Below are 18,009 nucleotides of genomic sequence, written 5' to 3'. Positions count from 1 at the left end.
AGCTTTTGTTCCTTGACCTGTGAAGCCACCTCCTCAGCTGTAGGACAGCACACACCAGAGATCAACTTTGCTAACACTGACAGTCCCTCGACAGTAACAAGGACCTGCGAGAGCTCTGGGGGCTTGGACTGTCTCTGGATCGAGAGCGGGCTGAACAGAACCCTGAGCTATTACTGATGACAGCGGTTTCAGACAATACAAGATAAAATAATTCAGGTTTAGATTTTTAACATTTATTAAAAAAGCAGGATGTATGTTCATTTCAAATTAAACAGTTAAAAATGTTAAAGCATACAAACAAATCAATTGTGTACTAGCAGCATCCAATTGTTAGAATTTTCTAGAACTCCTCAGTACAGTCTTGGCAAGCTAAAAATATTACAACTTGCAACCAACTGATCTCACCATAGTGCAGATAAAACAAACTTTATAAAAACAACAATTTAAGGTTAAATAAGCTTAAATAAAGGTGTTAAATACAAGACACTTGATCAAAGCTTCTGTACAAAGATAAACAAATTTGGCATTGTACAATTGATTGGCTGGCTCACACCATACATGATTCAATAGTTAAGCGGTATAACTGTTTAGCTGGACATCAACTATACAAAAGTAACTGAATTTGGGAGTGGGCTAACCCCAGTGAGCCATTTACAAGGCATGTGTATTTTTAGAAAATCAGAACACTGTTTATATTCAGGCACCATTTGTTCCTGCAAATAAATAATCTCTAATGTATCTGCATCCAAACTAGTGTTAAACACATCAGTGCTAACATTTTATAAACACAGCTTTGTGACTATTCACTATACCTCCATTCTTATTGCTATGACAATGTGGACTGTGGAAATAAAACTACTGTACATACAAAAAAATAGAGCACCTTTTAAACATTAAAGTATATGTCTGGTTATTCTTTTTATCTTACAATACTGAAGCCCAAGCTAATGTAAATTGCTTTAACATCTTCACCACTGCACCTGAAATGCAGGAACTAAAACCCCAAGTATTCCTCTTCAGGCAAGCCCCAGCCAGAGCATCTTCTAAAAATGTCTAAAATGACACTAAGGATTTTTTACATTCATCTGCACACAAACAAATATCTGCTTTTCTCTGCTCTCTTCATATGAATTTAAAGACAGATTACCACAGTTCTCTCTCCTTTTCAAATGAATAAAGCTGGATAGAGAATGTAGCAGAAACACCTAAAATGGATCATGAACACAGTGAAATTATTACCCCGCTAATTCAAAAAATACAGCTGTTACATCGTTCAAATATGTATTTTCTAGGGGCCCAGTAATTAGGATTTTTTGTCTATCGTATTGAAAAACCATTCTGTAAATTTCCTCAGTTGAGCAGCTGCTGTTTGAGACTCCTCCTGAAGTCTCATGTTATCTTGTCTCAGATGCTGTACCTCTGCTTGGAGAACTGCCTTGTCCTGTTTTTCCTGGTTAACAAAGATACAAGTTGAGTAAAGTGAGTAGATGTGACAACAGCATTTATTTTTGTTGTTTATATTTTGTTTATTTGTTTATAGCAAGTCATATAGCTATATTTTGTCCAGGTTTCTAATCCATTCTGACAACTACTAACTGTAAGTTAACTCCTCAAATATGCTTCAACTTCCTCATTAATTCTGAGAAAATATTGCAAGCTAAAAAGAAAATTAGATGCTACTTTCATACAAAAATTATAGGAGCTTACTCCATTTAACAAAAAAAACCTCCAGCACTAAAAGGATAAGAAGCTTTTAGCTATTACAAATAATACGTGAGAGCCCAAGTCGTAAGCATTTGATTTCAAGCATACGTTAAGGAGGAAAAATACTTAATTTCATAATTTTCCCTTACATAATTATTTTCTTACCAAAACCCGTCTCATTTCTACCAGTCCTGGCATTGTCAGAAATTGGCTCAGAAATTAGACAGCAAATGAGACACAAAGCAAGTCATCGTTAGATGATCAAGACACCACAAGGCAACAAGGATGACACATCTGGAGTGTTAACTACTTAGCAATAGCGCCTGTGTCCATATTCCTATCCTTTGTTAAATGCAAGGTACCATAAATGCAGAGAAAGTGCCTCCTTCTTTCTGAGGTATGACTACATGTAGGACAGTTACTCTGGATTAAAGACCCATAAACTAGTTGCCTTGGGGCACCTTGTTCACACAACCATTCCCACAGGACCTTCTGCACCTCAGCATTCTGATCAACCCCTGGGCTCCACCATTCATTAATTACACTATCTAGTTTAACTGAGGGACTTTTTTCAAGCCCTTGACAACCTCTGCATAAAAATCCAACTACTAAAACCAGAGAGTAATAATATTGCTAACGAACTCTTACCTTTCTCAGGTCAGTTTGTAGTTGCCGGAGGATGACTTCTAGCTGGTTTACTTTTCCAGTCAGAGTACTCGGAGCATGTTCCCTGTAAAGTAAACCACTACCTTCACTCTGAGTTAAAAACGTTTTCTTCCCCAGCTTTTGCAGAGTAACACTTTTAGTGATAGCAAAGAAAACAAAGCAGTTTAGGCATAGTTAGGAAAACACAGACAAAACCAGCATCAGCAAAAGACTATTACTGGAACATAACATTACTGGAACATATTGTTGCAACATCTGAAATACGATACTGCCTCTTCTGCAAATCAGGTGGAAATTATGACAATTTTAAGAAGGAATGTTTCAGGAATTATTTGCACATATCCTCAACAGTGCCAGTCAAACTCGCTGCTAAATGGTGTGCCCAGCACATTTGTTAACAAGCTGCTTTCTGATCAGGTTTGTACTAATCAGAAGCAAGAAGCAGCAGCAATTATTGTAAACTGAAAGAGCTGTTAAGAGTTCTTTTGTCTGGTCTGCAGTTGTGTCATTTCCAGTAAAAGATAAACCTATGGCTTTACAGTGACAAATATTTGGTTTAAAGGTCAAAACATATAAAATATTGCCACAGGTGAATCAAATGCATGACTGAAGGAATACTGAGAATAGCTTCTGTTTCCTGTATGACAATGAGCACTGTGGGAGATGGTTTCATATATGTTATATATGAAATTAGTCACATGAATCATTTTGTCTAGAAGAGAGAAGCTGAACAGAAAAGCTTTATACAAAGCTGAATTCGCTGCTTCATGCAAGAGCACAAAGCTGACAGATCTGCTAAAAGTGGAACATCTTTAACAGTCTTTTGAAATCCTTACTGATCACTAGGCTGGGGAAAGATGTGGACTTAGAACTCACTACAATAAATGAGCTTTACCATGTAAGTAAGTTAATTTGTGTAAAATTGGCTCAAATTATAATGTGATAGTCTCACATGCAAGAAGACTTTTTCCTCCATTTCCTGTTCTTCCATTCCTGCAGCTGAAAAGCAAAACTAATCAAAGATGTGTTTTTCTTTTAAAGTGTGCTAGTGGACAGATTATACTGCTGAATCTCTGTTCTTAACAAGTACACTCCCCACAGCAGGGAAGACTGTGGGGCGGTGGGGGGGGCAGAATGAAAACAATCTCTCCCAGAGCACTGGAAAGAATTTGAAGAACTGGGCAGTTTGGGATAAAAGTTTCCTGCAGTCCTCAGTTACAGGTTCTCTTGATTCATTTACCTCCACATAAATGCAAAATTATGGATTTGCAAGTAGCAAATAGGTGCAAAATATAAGTAGGAAGACCTGTTTGAAGGTCTGAGGCATTTGCTACAGAAAAGGTTACTGCATACTACAGAGTCAAGCTCATGTTATTGGTTCTATCAAATGAAAACAGAAATCAGCGTAACAAATTATTATTGTATAGGAGGAATACAGTAAAAAACTTGATTAATTGAAACTCTGCATCTAACCGTGCTCTGCATTAGAAGCCTATTTTAGTGAGAGTGCTTTATCTACCTATACTACAAATGCTCTAGATAGAACTGCTCAGAGACGGATTCCAAGAAACAACATTCTTCAAAATTAAAGACAAGAAGATGTGATCAGTCAAGGCAACAGATATGCCATCAAACACCAGTGAAATATGCATACAGGCAATTTGACATGCAACATTAAGAGAAAATCAGATTGGTTTGTGGTGGTTTGGTGGTTGTTTTGTTGTTTTTTTTTGTTTTTTGTTTTTTTTTTTAGAAACATGCTTTAATTCTGACATACCCAGTAGCTTCAAGGAAATCTTTTCCATCTGTGGGACTCTCATCCAAAGGTAACTCTTGTGTTCCTTCCAAGCCCTGAGCTTGCTGCATGTCACTCAAGGTGCAAAAAGATGCTACTCTCTGATCTGCAAAAAAGTAACAAAAGGATATGTTTAAAGCTGGACATATGTACAAAATGAAAGGCTATATTACAGCCATTATCCTGATTCAGTTAGAGAAATGGATGTAGGTTTCTACACCACAGCTTTGAAGATAATCAGCAGATGTAAAGTAAATTCCAATTAGTTGGCTTCCCCACATCTGCATCCAAAGGCAACCTCAAAGCAATGTTTTGTGTCTATCAGCAGAGTAAGACAGATTAGTTTGGACCAGTTAATGCTGGTATGAACAGTATATTGGTCTTGATGAAATCTGCAGAAAACCATTTGAGGATGCAGGGCCACAACCAGTGACAATAATAATTCAGCGAAAAGTTTTGCATTTTCCATGGACTTAAAGCCATCAGATTCCTCAGAAATCTGCACTGTTCATTTTGTATTGTTTTACTGCCTCAAGCATTTACAGAACCTACTGGTTATCTGCATGCTTGAAAAACAATAAATTCACACTATTTTTATCAATTGAGGTTTTGTTATGTACATATTACTAAGGCACACTATCTACATTGGATTCCACTGGAACATAATCTAACAAGCACAGATATAATTACCTATGGATATACAGTGTGGTTGCCAAAATACATCAGTCACCATATAATAGAAATATGCCATGCAGATCATCATTGCACAGAACAGGAGTAAATGATGCATTCATTAGGATTTAATTTGTCATCTTAAAAAAATAAATCCATATTCTGCAGAGATTGATTTAAACTTATATCTGTCAAACAAAATCCATGTCTGTAGGCTTGTATAAATTCTGGTGACAACATGCCTGCCTTGCCCTTTCTCCCCTTGCTCTACCACCCCACAGGCCCAAAGCTTGCATTATCATGCAAACGTGCAAACATAGGAAATATTAAAGAAAGTTACAAAAGTCATCAATCCCAGACCATCACCTAGAAACGGCGTGTGATGATAGAACGGCCCAAATTCTTCATCTGAGTCAAAACCTGGAATAAGATTTAGAATGTTCCTATGAACAAGACAGTCCATCTCCACTGGAGCAGCTGTGGCCCTCACGTGCAGCTCACGCAGTGGAACACTCCCCGTGCAACTCATGCTGGCTCTCACTCTCAGCCTCGCAATGCCATTTTTACACAACAGCCACATTACAGTAAAGTGTGAGGTGCCGTGCTCCGTGTCTCTAATAGTAATATCCATATTGCAACACAGCAACTTGGCACGATAAGTAAAGAGACAACCCTCCAAACTCTAAGCACCCAAACTGGGAATACAGGCCACATTATTTTAACTAGGAAGTAAATTTTCATTTTAAACTTCTACCAAACAAAAATAGGAAATCACTAAAAAGCTCTTAAAAGGGATTTTTTAAATGAATAGTTTTGAGGAATAGCAAAGGTTGACAATTGATTTTATAACATAATGAAGAAAAGTTGCATGTCGTTTTTTGTCTAATTTTAAAGACTACTGCTCATTTCCCCTGCTTTTATCCTTATTTCTGAGTAATGATGGATCTCAGCAAATATGAACATTACTTTTTTGTATGTGCTGACAGTAAGGTAAGAAAATAATTTTAAACACAGAATCAATGGCACCATTTACAGATTTGAAACTTAACTTGAAAAGATTCAATTTCTTCAAAAGATTCAACTAAAACTAGTTTCCCAGCTCGAATACAGTATGTAGGCCAGAAATGAGACTGTGTAAACAGTTTGAAGTACTTATCTAATTATTGATTTCACCTTTAACTGTTCACACTTTCATTGCCACTTGATTAAAGTAAACAAAGCCAGCAACAAATGTTATGCCCTTACTGTTTTTTCTATGGCCAACAATACTTGACATGTGACATTGTGTCACAGAGGCAATTCTACTGTAACAGAAAAAAATCTGCACTTTTCTCCCTCTGCTGAGTAAGCTTAACTAAAGGGAATGGCCATTTGTCTGGTTTATTTTGTCAGTTGAGAAAATGTTTTGTCAGTTTGATCTCCGCAGCCATATTTGAAAGCATCTTTTCCTTGATGGATAAAAGCAGGTGCAAAAACAGGTACACATAGCTGTTAATGAAATCATGATGCTATTTTTAAACACAATATTTTAAAATATTTTCATATTATTTCAACATACAATAAAAATATAAAAACATAGGTGCTTGCAATGAAGTATGTGTGGATTAACTTTTTCTTCCATATGTAATCCCTAATGAATTTCAACTTTACATAATTGAAAAATAATATTAACACTTAGAGTAGGAAATGAATTGTTAAACCTTATCTACTTTCCTAGTACAACTTAAACATATTTTTCTGATATTCATCTTTATAAAATATGAAACCATATTCTCCCATTCATCAGGTGAGGAATAAAGTCACTATATGTCCACTAATAACCAGAAGTCTCCAATCATATAAAATACTATTGAAATTCCTGTGCTGCGCTTCAAAGAGAAGTTTCTTAATTTTCAAAAGCCAGGTTAGTGTCAAAATCATTCTCTGAACAAGCTGGTAACACAATAAACCTCTGCAATAACCAGTACATCATCAAGATCCTGGACTAGCAAAATACTTTCCCTTTGAATACTTTTAAACTACTTTTAAAGACTCATTTTTATTTTCAGTAACTACACAGAAACTCACTGATCTCCCTGTAAGTATTTATGCTTTGCAATAGTTTCAGCAATTTACTGTTTAGATCTTCCGACTGATTTTTGTTTTATTTGTTCTTAACAGAGTTGGCTTGACTCTATATTCATGAAAATGAAATCAAAGATACTTTCACTGACTTAATTTTTTGAAAGAAAAATCAAGTGTGTTTCTGACTACAATGCTGTAGACATAAGTTCTGCCTCTTCCAAACTACAGAGACATCTCCTATTCAATTCAAGTGATATGTCCATATCACAGAAAAAAAATAATGTAAACCTCAGAGCCCTTATTTTTATTTGGGACATCCTTGCCGAACTCCACATAGGACTCATCCATAGAAAACTATTTGCAAAAATATATCACTGCTCTTATATAAAAAGTTTAAGCAACAGTTGACTTAGCAAGTCAAATGAGATAAAATTCATGTCTCCCTTTAAAGTAATAGAATTGTACAGTTGTAACCACTTAGAATTTGAATCTGGATTTCCATTGTTCCAGGCCTCTAACAGAGGCCAGAAAAAACTCCAGCTAATTTTGATGTACTGGAGAGCAGAAAAACCTAAAACGAGTACAGTGCATGAGGCTGCTCTCTCATTATTAAGGTAAAGTATACCCACAAACATACACTGACATACGCACCAAAGCAGAGAGCCACACATGCATGCACTAAATATGACCAAATGCTAACTAAATATATTCATTTTTTCCTTTTTCTATCAGTTTAACATACTAATTGGGTTAAAATAATTATTTTTCATGCTGAATGCTTCACTTCTTTCTCATTATGTTATGTGTAGCATTACTTGCACTAAGCTATAAAGATTGTAAAGGGAAGTATTAAAATAATATTAATTATAGTAGCACAGATGTTTCTGCAAAGATAAATTGGCATTAAGAAACATTGCATTCTGACTGGCAGTACTAGACGTTCGTAAAAATAACCTGGGAAAAAAATCAGGAGGCTGAAACCACTTATTTTAATGAACTAAATCAGAGATATCAGAGGGGCTTTCTTAGGTTGTTAATTCCCAAAATATGATTTATCAAACACTAAACAGTTTTTTTTTTTTTTAAGGACAATAAACCCAGTTTAAAGTAGCACAAATAGTACAAAGACCTATTCATAATAATAACAACCCATATGTATGTTTGCCTCAATTCTCTTCTCTAGTGACGGTAACAGATATGGACATCTAGAAAAGCTTCTTCTTTTGTTCTCCAAAACATTGAAAAGATCCAAAATTACCCATCAGCAACATAATACGCATTTTGAAGGCCAATCCTTCTTCCCTAACTTGGAGATCTATCAGGAGGATAACACAAAAAGAGAATTAAAAAACAAATTATCTCCTTTTCCCTTATAGTTCTCTGAGATGTCTTTGTTCTCATTTTTCTAATTCAGCTTTCCATTTTATTCCATAAATCCCCATATCTTTATCTTTACTCAGTTCAACATGTTGCTTACTTTCTTTTTGCTTCTTTAACTTCCTCTTTTTCACCCCAACTGCCCTCTCTAAAACTCTTATCTCTTTTGCTATACAGTCACATCCAGTTCTATCTATTTTTTGTTGTTTGCTTCAGGGATGGGTACCAAAATACTACAACAGCATACTTCTAGCGTGGCAGCTGCTCTCCGATTACTGTCCCTCTGCAGCTCCCACCAAAATAAAAGAAGGGAACTGGAAGTAGCCTATTCGTGTATGAAAAAAATGGAAGGATACCACTTGATAGTGACTATATGCATGCTAAATATGATCTGTCAACATACAATCTAGACAGATCACAAGGAAAAACCCTGACCTTGAAATCAAGATTGGTAATTCTAGTAAACTGATATTAACAAAACACTAAAAAAGAACTAAAATTACGTTTTGTATTTAGGTTCTAGAACAGAACACAACTTTGAAATACCAGGTTGGCAAAGCCAAACTAGAGAACAACTTTAATATTTATTTCTTAAATCAGTACTAAACAAGTCCTATCTATCTTGCGATCTTTTTCATTTAAGGTTTGGGGAGGGGGTAGGGGCGATCTTTGGCTTTTTGTTTTTTTGGTTTTTTTTTTTTTTTAAATGGTCCTATATAAAATGTTATCACATTGCCATCCAGTTTAATAAAAAGATCAAAGCAGTTTTATATTCAGAAGTGGACAAACTTTAGAATCATCCACTCCTTTTTTTTCACATTGATAGAATGCAGAACAGTACTTCCATGCAATTTAAAAATAGTTAGCTGAAGCAACTCTTAAGTTAACAATATTAAAATACATAAGGAAACAGCATCTGCTAATTCATATCCAACACTTTCCCTCCCGGTGATTTTTTTATGGCACTCCTATCAGTTATCCTTTTTAACTTACTTTCAAATTGCAAGAAATCACCTAGCATATACACAGATGTCTCTATTGCAGAATCCTAAACGGAAAAGAATTACATTCCTTCATACAAAGCTAGATTACTAATTACTACTCAAATTCTTAACTCAAAAAAGCCCAATAAAAACAGTTTCTATCTTGCGACTCAGACGATCAGTTCTTCAGCATTATCTACAGATATATCTAAGATTTTTGCAATTAAAACCCAAATGAATACTCTTCCTCCCTAGGATAGGGCACTGTGGATAGCTATGTTGTTCTACCTCTCTCAATTTCAAATGCTAATTGCACTCACCTAACACTTACCAAAGTGAAATTATTTTCAGTACGATATTGAGTAGTAAAAATAATGAAAATCTATTAAAGTTTTCAAAGGAAGCTAAAAAATACAGAAGCGTAAGTGGTGCAGAATGACCTTTTAGTCAGCTGAACTCAAAACTTTTATTAGCATTTAAAAATATTCTTCAAGTACAAAGTTGCAGATTGCATCGTTTACTGAACTAAATCTATTTTGCTTTGTTTAAGATGTCAATAACAAACAGGATGCTCTCTGAGCAACCAAACATAGAAATGCATGGGAACAGTTGCCAGATTCTCAGCATCACACTACTTCCTGTCAGCTACAACAGGCGTGTTTGAGTAGTACTGAATAGCAATGAATGCACATACAGTTAGGTTAAGAAACAATACAGTACTGTAGATTGCTAATCATCACTGCTGGTTTGGGTTCTTCACAATGCCATTTAAATGATTGCAAGTAGTTCTGAAGAGCTTTTGATCAAATTGAAATTTAATCACTTCATACTTGGAAGGAATCAGGTACTAGAAAACTGATTCCCACTGTGGCTTTTAGTTAAAAAAAACCAGAACGTCTCATCACTAACCAGTTCTCCTCATAAAGTTAAGATCTGTATCTTATATAAGGATGACTGAGGTAATGTCATCCTTATTCACAGATACCTCTGACTTCCCATACATTCACTAGAGAGAGTAACACCAGTTGAGAAATGTCAGAAATTTTAGGACAGCACAGTGACCTAACCAAAATGCCTGTCTGAAAGAACAAAATACAAACATTCGACTGTATACCTCTATATATAGGCTCAAACCAACATCCACCTTTCTGTGTTTATATATTATGTGTAGGTTTAGCTGTAAGAGAGGCACATGAGGTTTTTTTTCTTAGTTAACCTGGTCTTATAATTTAATAATGCAAATCTGGTCTACATCCTGCACCTCAAGGTCTGCTACTGGAAAGTATAACATACATTTTTTGCTGTTTTTCGAGGGCTTATTATGAAAACTGAGAGGGATTGCAACATAATTTGGACTACACATACAATTTACAAACACGACACAATAAACTCAGGGGAGTGTTACTCCCAGTTTCATTTTAAACACCTAACTTAAAGCTTTGAATCTCTCTTTCAAAGCACTTGATTTTTCCAGTTGATTACAGAATGAACTTAGGCCCCTGTGGGGATGAATTTTATCTAAGACAGATACTGAAATGAATACTTCAAATTTTCAGTGACAACCTTCCGCACTGAAAAGTGATACTGCCAAAAGAACTAAGGGGCTATGGAGGCAAACACTGGATTTTTGAAATGCAAAATGTGGCTATACAATATATATATATTTAAAAAAAAGTTTGTGTACTGAACATTCATCTTTATTCAAATTTTCCTGTTACCTTCAAACGCTCGTGCAGCATCTACCAGGTGGGACCAGTCTAGCCCTGTGGCAGTGTCTGGCAGGGGCATCAGGCCAGGATCATTGAATTTGGCTTTATCAGATAAGGACCCATCTGAGAACCAGAATTCATCTAAACGATAAACACAATAATTAGTCTTCCTATAACAATGATGTACAATTAATTTTGAAGCTATTATAATGAACTATTAAAAAAGGAAAAGTAAAGAGTGCTTATCTTCATTTCTCTTGTTTCTGTCTTTTCCTGTTCAATACTCAGTATGAGTGGAATAATTTTTAAACTTCGACAGGGTTTCTAAAGGCTTTGTGCCACTTTGCACATGATGTGTTCTTCGCACTTTCATGTGAATGCTGTGTGAGTAGGCAGCACCCATGCTTGAAGCACACCATATTAAACCTGAGCACTCAGCAGAAAAGTTGCTAGATCCACAAAGTTATATTTTTAAGAAGGCTGTGAAACAACATATGAGATATTTACATGCAGTCTTATTCTAAAACATAAATATTTCAGTTCAAGAAGCAATTTAAAAATTATCACCTGCTTCTCTTCTACTGCATTTGTAAATTATAACCTATAGCCAAAAACTCACTTCCGCATTGAAAACACTACCCGATGGAATTTAATATTTGTAGTTGTATATCCAAGGATGCAAGACTTCCATGCTGATCTCTAAGCTCCAGAGTGAGCTGTAACACATTGTATATTAATTGCATGTATACACTATAAAGTTAGTTCAAACACAGCTTTCAGTTATGTGGTGTTTTAGAAAGGTACTATGAACATAAATCTTAGTAGAGGAGATGCTAATTTTCCTAATTATCTTAAGTAGTTTTACATTTTCCTTATCTATCCATAGCAATCTTCTGAACTATGTGAACACATTAAAATGAAAACTGCTGAACAGGCACACACAGTTCTTAAAACTGAACATAAACCAAATGCATTTTTATAATCACATTTCATCCTAATCATAAAGCTAGTGATACAATATTGTACTTTTGTTAGATAGTATAGTCAGGAAACAAAAAAAATTTTGCTTTAGCTATATCTACTTCCACTATATAAAAAGGTCAAAATAAAAAGTCAAAATAAAGGTCAAAAATTTTTCCTCAAATATTTCAGAAGAAAATTTCCATCTAGCTATTCCAGTGAGTCAGATTATAATATTTCTGAGGAATATTTTTTTCCAGAAAACATCAAACATAAAAATCAATAAAGGAAAAAGTGCACACATAAAAGTAGAAGATCTATTTAATTTAAGAAAATAGCATGCTGTCATTGTCCTGATACCAGTGAAAGAGAATGCCAAAGTCCATTTGAATTAGAGACTTCTGATCTAAAAATCCAAAAGCAGTAGCCTGTTGCAGAGCATTCTACTGCACAGAGCAATGATTAGGGTACACTGTATTCTTTGCAGAAAGCTTGTTTAAAAAAAAAAAAAAAAAGAAAAATCAGGAACAGGAAAGGGAATGAATTTTGCAAAAATCAGGAGTCCCACAAAGCAAAAACAATGCAGAAAAGATAGAAATCTTGTTTACTTTGGAATTCATCTTGTTCTACAACTTATATGAAAGATGCAGTATTATTATATTACAGTTGGAAGTGGCTTGACAAACTTCTGTAGAAATGTCTTTCTCAATATCCACTTAGTATGGAAAAGTAGATGCTATATGAAATGGAAAATGTAATATACAAATAAATTCTACTTATACATTTGTACTAAGATTTTATTTTCAGTTCCTTATAAACACAGATAAAATCTTATCTACGGTGACCTTGGGATGCAAATACATCGGAAGCTCAACATCAGAGCAGTCTCTGAACTTTTGTACATGACCTGGGAATTATAAAGCACCTTATTTATGCAAGTACAAATGTTGTATACATCCCTGCTGTGGAAAATAGACAGAATGCCTTATTTGAAAGGCAGCTTTTGGTTCTAGAGCAGCAGGCAAGCCCTAAGGGACAGCCCTTGCTTTTGTGTGATCAGCCTACAGAGGCTGATTGTGAAACCTGTCAGGAAGATGCCTGTTCCCAGTGTGATTCTGTAGGCTTTTCAAATTAAAGTGTAGGAGTGATATATTCACCAGCAGTCATCCTTCATAACGCATTGTCTTTGCGAGAACCTCAGTTCACCTCAGGGTGGATCCTACTCAGTCCTGCATGTTCCCTGACAGAGCAACTCAACTGCAGAAAGCCTGCCAGAGTAGAGATTTGAATATTGATAGCTCTGAAAATGCAAGTGCTCTTGCTGATGGCTGAAACTGTAAGCGGAATAACTGAACGGGCACGAGTATGCCACCACAAAATAATTAATTTTCAAGATAAGTTATGTGTTCTTCTGCAAGGGCAAGGGGGGAGAGGAAAAAGTAAAAAAAGAAATAAGAAAAAGGAGCTCTAGTGATACAGTGCTCTTGAATTTCAGAGAATATTGTTTGTATTTCAAGAATGCTGTGAGTAAGACGAATTATTTCTAGCCTCCCATATTTGCATTTCTTCCCTGCTCCTCTTACGTTGCTGTTGCCTCCCCTTTTTCTCCGTACAACTGCCACATCAGCAGCTGCAGGCTGCCTGTTGTCTTTCTTTTTGATTTGTGAAAAGGCAGCAAGTTATGCTTGAGCATGCCCACCACTGTGTCCTAAGGATATGCCTAATCTCGTAGGCTACTTCATTGCCCAACAGATTGTTTTGGAAGCAACACACACTTATCCCTTATTTCCCTTGAGGAAACAATGTAAGTGTTATCTTTCAGTTTTAAAGATTATTTTAATTGCTGTACTCCTTTTGGCACAACATCTTTGATCTTCTGGATTCTGCTCCTTTCGGTTATGTCACTCTCTTCCTACTCTTAGAAATTGTCTTTATTTTTATTATTGATACATAAAAGTAGAAAGCATTTTGAAGAATCCTTACTTTCACCAAAATTATATGGTCAGTTCAGTTTCCAACAGAGCTCCTGAAATTGACTGTCATTGGTCCCACATACCTCTATACTCAAAGAGCAACTAGTTATAAAGAAAGAGAAAAAATTCACCTGACTTAACCTTTTCTGTTTCCAAGACAAGTATCCTGCTTCAGTTGGAACCGCTACTTTTATGAAGACACTGTAGATTATGAAAAAAGATCTGCTAAGAACTCTTCACTTACTGAGCTCAAACTAGACATGCCATTTAAAAAGCAGATTATCTCAAAAGATGCTGCAGCTGAAGGAATGTATCAAGTCATACACGGACATAAATCCCAGTGTCTACTTCCTGTTCTTCTTTCCTGCAATCAGTAATTATCTCTCTAAGGTCCTCTTAAACAACAGCTTCTGCCTCCTGACCCCTTCTTCAGTATTACCTAGGGTTGCCCAAAGTCTCCCTTCAAAGATACCAGCTTGCTAGTAGGACCTATGTTCACATTACATAGATCTCCTGGACCTTTGTTCACATTACTGTTAGAATAGTGGACAGGTACTCCCAATAACTACTTTTCCCTTCCTTTTTGTTACTGAAGATAGTCTCACTTTCTGGTATGGTGGATTATTCACTGTGAGAGCCTGTAACAGACAACATATATACTCCTTTGGTTGCATGAATTATTTAATCAACAGCCTTTATTTGCTTACTGAAAAACTGATTTCCAAATTGTTTGTGCTGTACATCGCCAATACATGGTGATGTTCTTCCATTTTAATACTGCTTCTTATCAGTGAAGTTAGTTTTGAATTGAAGCTAACACTGGCAGTAAGCCAGTTTTAAGACAGACTTTCATCTAATAACATAGGTGCAGATATATCAGGTGCACATCTGACAGCCTTTTCCCTATGGCATGTAAAATCTGAGAACTTTCAGAATTTGTTAGTATACCATTGCAAAATAGTTCCTTATTCCTCTTCACTGCAAGTATACTGTACCTTGCTCCTTTCCTCACAGCACAGGAATGTCATGCCAGCGTATCACTTATGGCATTTTTCTTTCCCCTTTCTTTTTTGTGTTTCATACTAGCAGTGGACCGCAGTGCCTGGAATGTCAGTCAGACTGCTGCCACATGTCTTCCTGGGTTTCCGACTTGTGTTGGTACGCTAGTTCTGTATCAGTGGTTCTCATTGTTTTCATTCTTTCCCTGCTAGTTCAGCTGCCAAGAATTTGCAAGACAGGGATAGATTTGTACCTGCAACCATGTATGGCATGCTAGAATCACTCAACATGAACAACACTGTCTCAGTTTGGGAATCTTTAATGTCCCCAAGGTAAAATTTCAGAGTTCTCAGCTACACGAGTTCTGCTTTCTGGTTTAAGTTAAAACTAAGATAAAATGGAAATAAATCTTTCTACCTTTGTGTACTGTGTGCAATCAACAGCTCTCAACCATCAGAGCTTGCATTTCAGGCTTTACTGAAAGCAATATTTTCTTCACTTCACTTCCTCCAGTGATACAACAATAACAAAATCCTGTAGCTTCCTCTTCTCATCTCCTTCCCACAGCCAACATCCCACACAGTTGAAGTTTCTGTTTCCATATTTGCATGGTCATACTGTCTAATAATTCTGATTTCCTAGTAAACTGGAACCCTTTAGATTGCCTATTATGCTTTGGTTTTGGTGCTGCCTTGCTTACCTATTAATCACACTCTCTTCCTTGCTAGAGGGATCTCACAAGATTGGTGCTGCCACAATATTTCACGTACCACACGCTGGGTAATAACATGCAAGAATGTATCTTTGTAAAATTAATTCCAGCCAAAATGACACTATTTCCACTGATTTTTATAAACATTAAATATCCGTAAAATTAAAATCTTTTAAGATCACCAACATACGTATTTTACCAGACATCACTATGACAGCTAAGAATCCTGATGAGTGAAACTACAACTAAAATTATAAATAAAACTAACATTATAAATGAAAAAGAAACCTCTCACACCATCACTGCTATAGAATGTAAATATCTGCTACGCACTGATTACAAAAACCTTCCTAACAAGAGTTGAAGTTAGTTTCTTATATGGAGATATTGGCTAACGTTATTGTGGAAGCAAAAGTGGACAAGTCATGATGTGTTTGTTTTCAGAGTGTAATTATATACAACCAATTAAATCTTCCTTGAAACAGCCATCATAAAAGATCCTACACTGCTGGCATTGAACGGCATTTTTGTAATACAAAATCAGAAGCAAAGAAAATAGAGGTTGTATATGAAAATAGCATGAACTACCTTGGATATCAAGTCAACTTCCTTTTGACTGACAGAATACTAGTTTCACCTTTTTTTCCCAGCTATGTGTATAAATAACTTCCTGTACGTAAGAAGCAGCAAGAACGGAAAATAAGGTGTCTAAGACAGAACTAATACACAAAACTCTAAAATTTCACTGCTGGAGGAGCAGTATACAGCTTGAGTGTACACCATTAATTGTCTTCTGTCAATCTCCTGAATAAAAAGCACCTTGAAGGTTTGATTCCATTGCACATTTACGTGTACAAGAAATGGCTCTGAAAACAGAGACCTAACATAGTAAAAGAAAAAAAATACAATCAGGATGCCTGGTTATATATACATAGCTCCTTCACAGACTACAAAATCCACTGAATTAGTCTGAAATGAAACAAAATGGGTCTTCATTCTTTATCAGTAAAAGCAAAGGATCTTTTCATATTAAATTTATAGTAAAGAGTGTCACTCTGATAGAAGGCTGCATCAAAAGAAGCAAGCGTGGCCAGCAGGTTGAGGGAGGTGATTCTCCCCCTCTACTCTGCCCTGGTGAGACCCCACCTGGAGTACTGTGTCCAGTCTGGAGCCCCCAACACAAGAAGGACATGGACCAGTTGGAGAAGGTCCAGAGGAGGGCCATGAAGATGATAAAAGGGCTGGAGCACCTCTCTTATGAGGACAGGCTGAGAGAGTTTGGGCTGTTCAGCCTGGAGAAGAGGAGGCTCCGGGGAGACCTGATAGCGGTCTTCCAGTACCTCAAAGGCGCCTACAAGAAAGATGGGGAAAGGCTGTTTAGTAGGGCCTGTTGCGATAGGACAAGAGGTAATGGTTTTAAAATAGAGGGGGGTAGATTTAGATTAGAAATTAGGAAAAAAATTTTTACGATGCGAGTTATAGAACACTGGAACAGGTTGCCCAGAAAGGTGGTGGAGGCCCCATCTCTGGAAACGTTCAAGGCCAGGCTGGATGAGGCTCTGAGCAACCTGACCTAGTCAGGGTTGTCCCTGTTCCTTGCAGGGGGGTTGGACTAGATGACCTTTGAAGGTCCCTTCCAACCCTAACCATTCTATGATTCTATGATTCTAAGAGTATTTTTAGAATGGCAAAAGGTACACCAAGCATACGTTCCCATCTGAAGCAAGAATTTAGCACTTGTTTGCGATAACACTTTAAAATTAACCAGTGGTTAGTGACTAAAACTCAGTCTTACATCTGAGGCCACTGTAACTAGAAAAGTGTTTTGTATATAAGGCTTAACTCTGAAAGTTGGCAAGTGGCTGCTAGCTCCTGAAGAACGTGACGAATGACAGAGCCCTTTATTACTATTTAAATCATCTGTCTGCATTCTCTCTGGACGTGCGCCTACAAAAGTCCTTAATGTTTTCAAGAAATCCACCCACAGTTTCTTAACTGTGAACTTCAGAGTCCACAATTGCTCTACTATTTTTCCAAATTGCAGTCAGCTGTTATGTGCTACTCAAGCAGCAAACTAAAAGTGCTTTCCCCCCTCCTCATCACCCCCTATATTAAGTGTCACCTATAGGTCAGCCTAAAAAATCTGAGGAGTGAAGAGATTTAGCATTTTTTTAAAAAAACAATTCACTCTTATTAAGTATATAAATATGGATATGTAGACTAAAGATATGTATACGGCTGTGTAGATTTGGGCTGTGGTATATTAGTATGTGTCTTTTTCACAATTTCCCCCATTTTAAAAAAAAAAAAAATTCATTCCTTTTTTTTTTTTAAAAAAAAATACTACAAAATTTATAGTTAATCATTCCACGCTGGAATTATTGCAAGATAAGCA

At 36.2% G+C, this 18,009-nt stretch overlaps 1 protein-coding gene across 2 annotated transcripts in view; it reads right to left on the bottom strand.

Moving 5' to 3' along the window:
* Positions 1-211: 211 nt before the first annotated feature.
* The window catches only part of SIPA1L2 (signal induced proliferation associated 1 like 2), a 144,418-nt gene continuing 126,620 nt past the window's right edge, over positions 212-18,009 (bottom strand). Inside the window, exons 19-22 of one of the 2 annotated variants that reach the window (XM_086744725.1) lie at positions 10,980-11,111; positions 4,148-4,271; positions 2,353-2,434; positions 212-1,450 (exon numbers count right to left, since the gene is read on the bottom strand). In XM_086744725.1, the coding sequence (XP_086600851.1) occupies positions 1,304-1,450; positions 2,353-2,434; positions 4,148-4,271; positions 10,980-11,111 (485 nt within the window). In that variant the 3' untranslated portion in view covers positions 212-1,303. The remainder of the gene's footprint in view (positions 1,451-2,352; positions 2,435-4,147; positions 4,272-10,979; positions 11,112-18,009) is intronic. The other variant, XM_086744726.1, reaches the window with a different exon arrangement.

The sequence above is a fragment of the Chlamydotis macqueenii genome, chromosome 3, assembly GCF_036417535.1.
Source record: "Chlamydotis macqueenii isolate bChlMac1 chromosome 3, bChlMac1.mat, whole genome shotgun sequence".
Classification (NCBI taxonomy): Eukaryota; Metazoa; Chordata; class Aves; order Otidiformes; family Otididae; genus Chlamydotis; species Chlamydotis macqueenii.
This window is presented reverse-complemented; position numbering and strand designations above follow the sequence as displayed.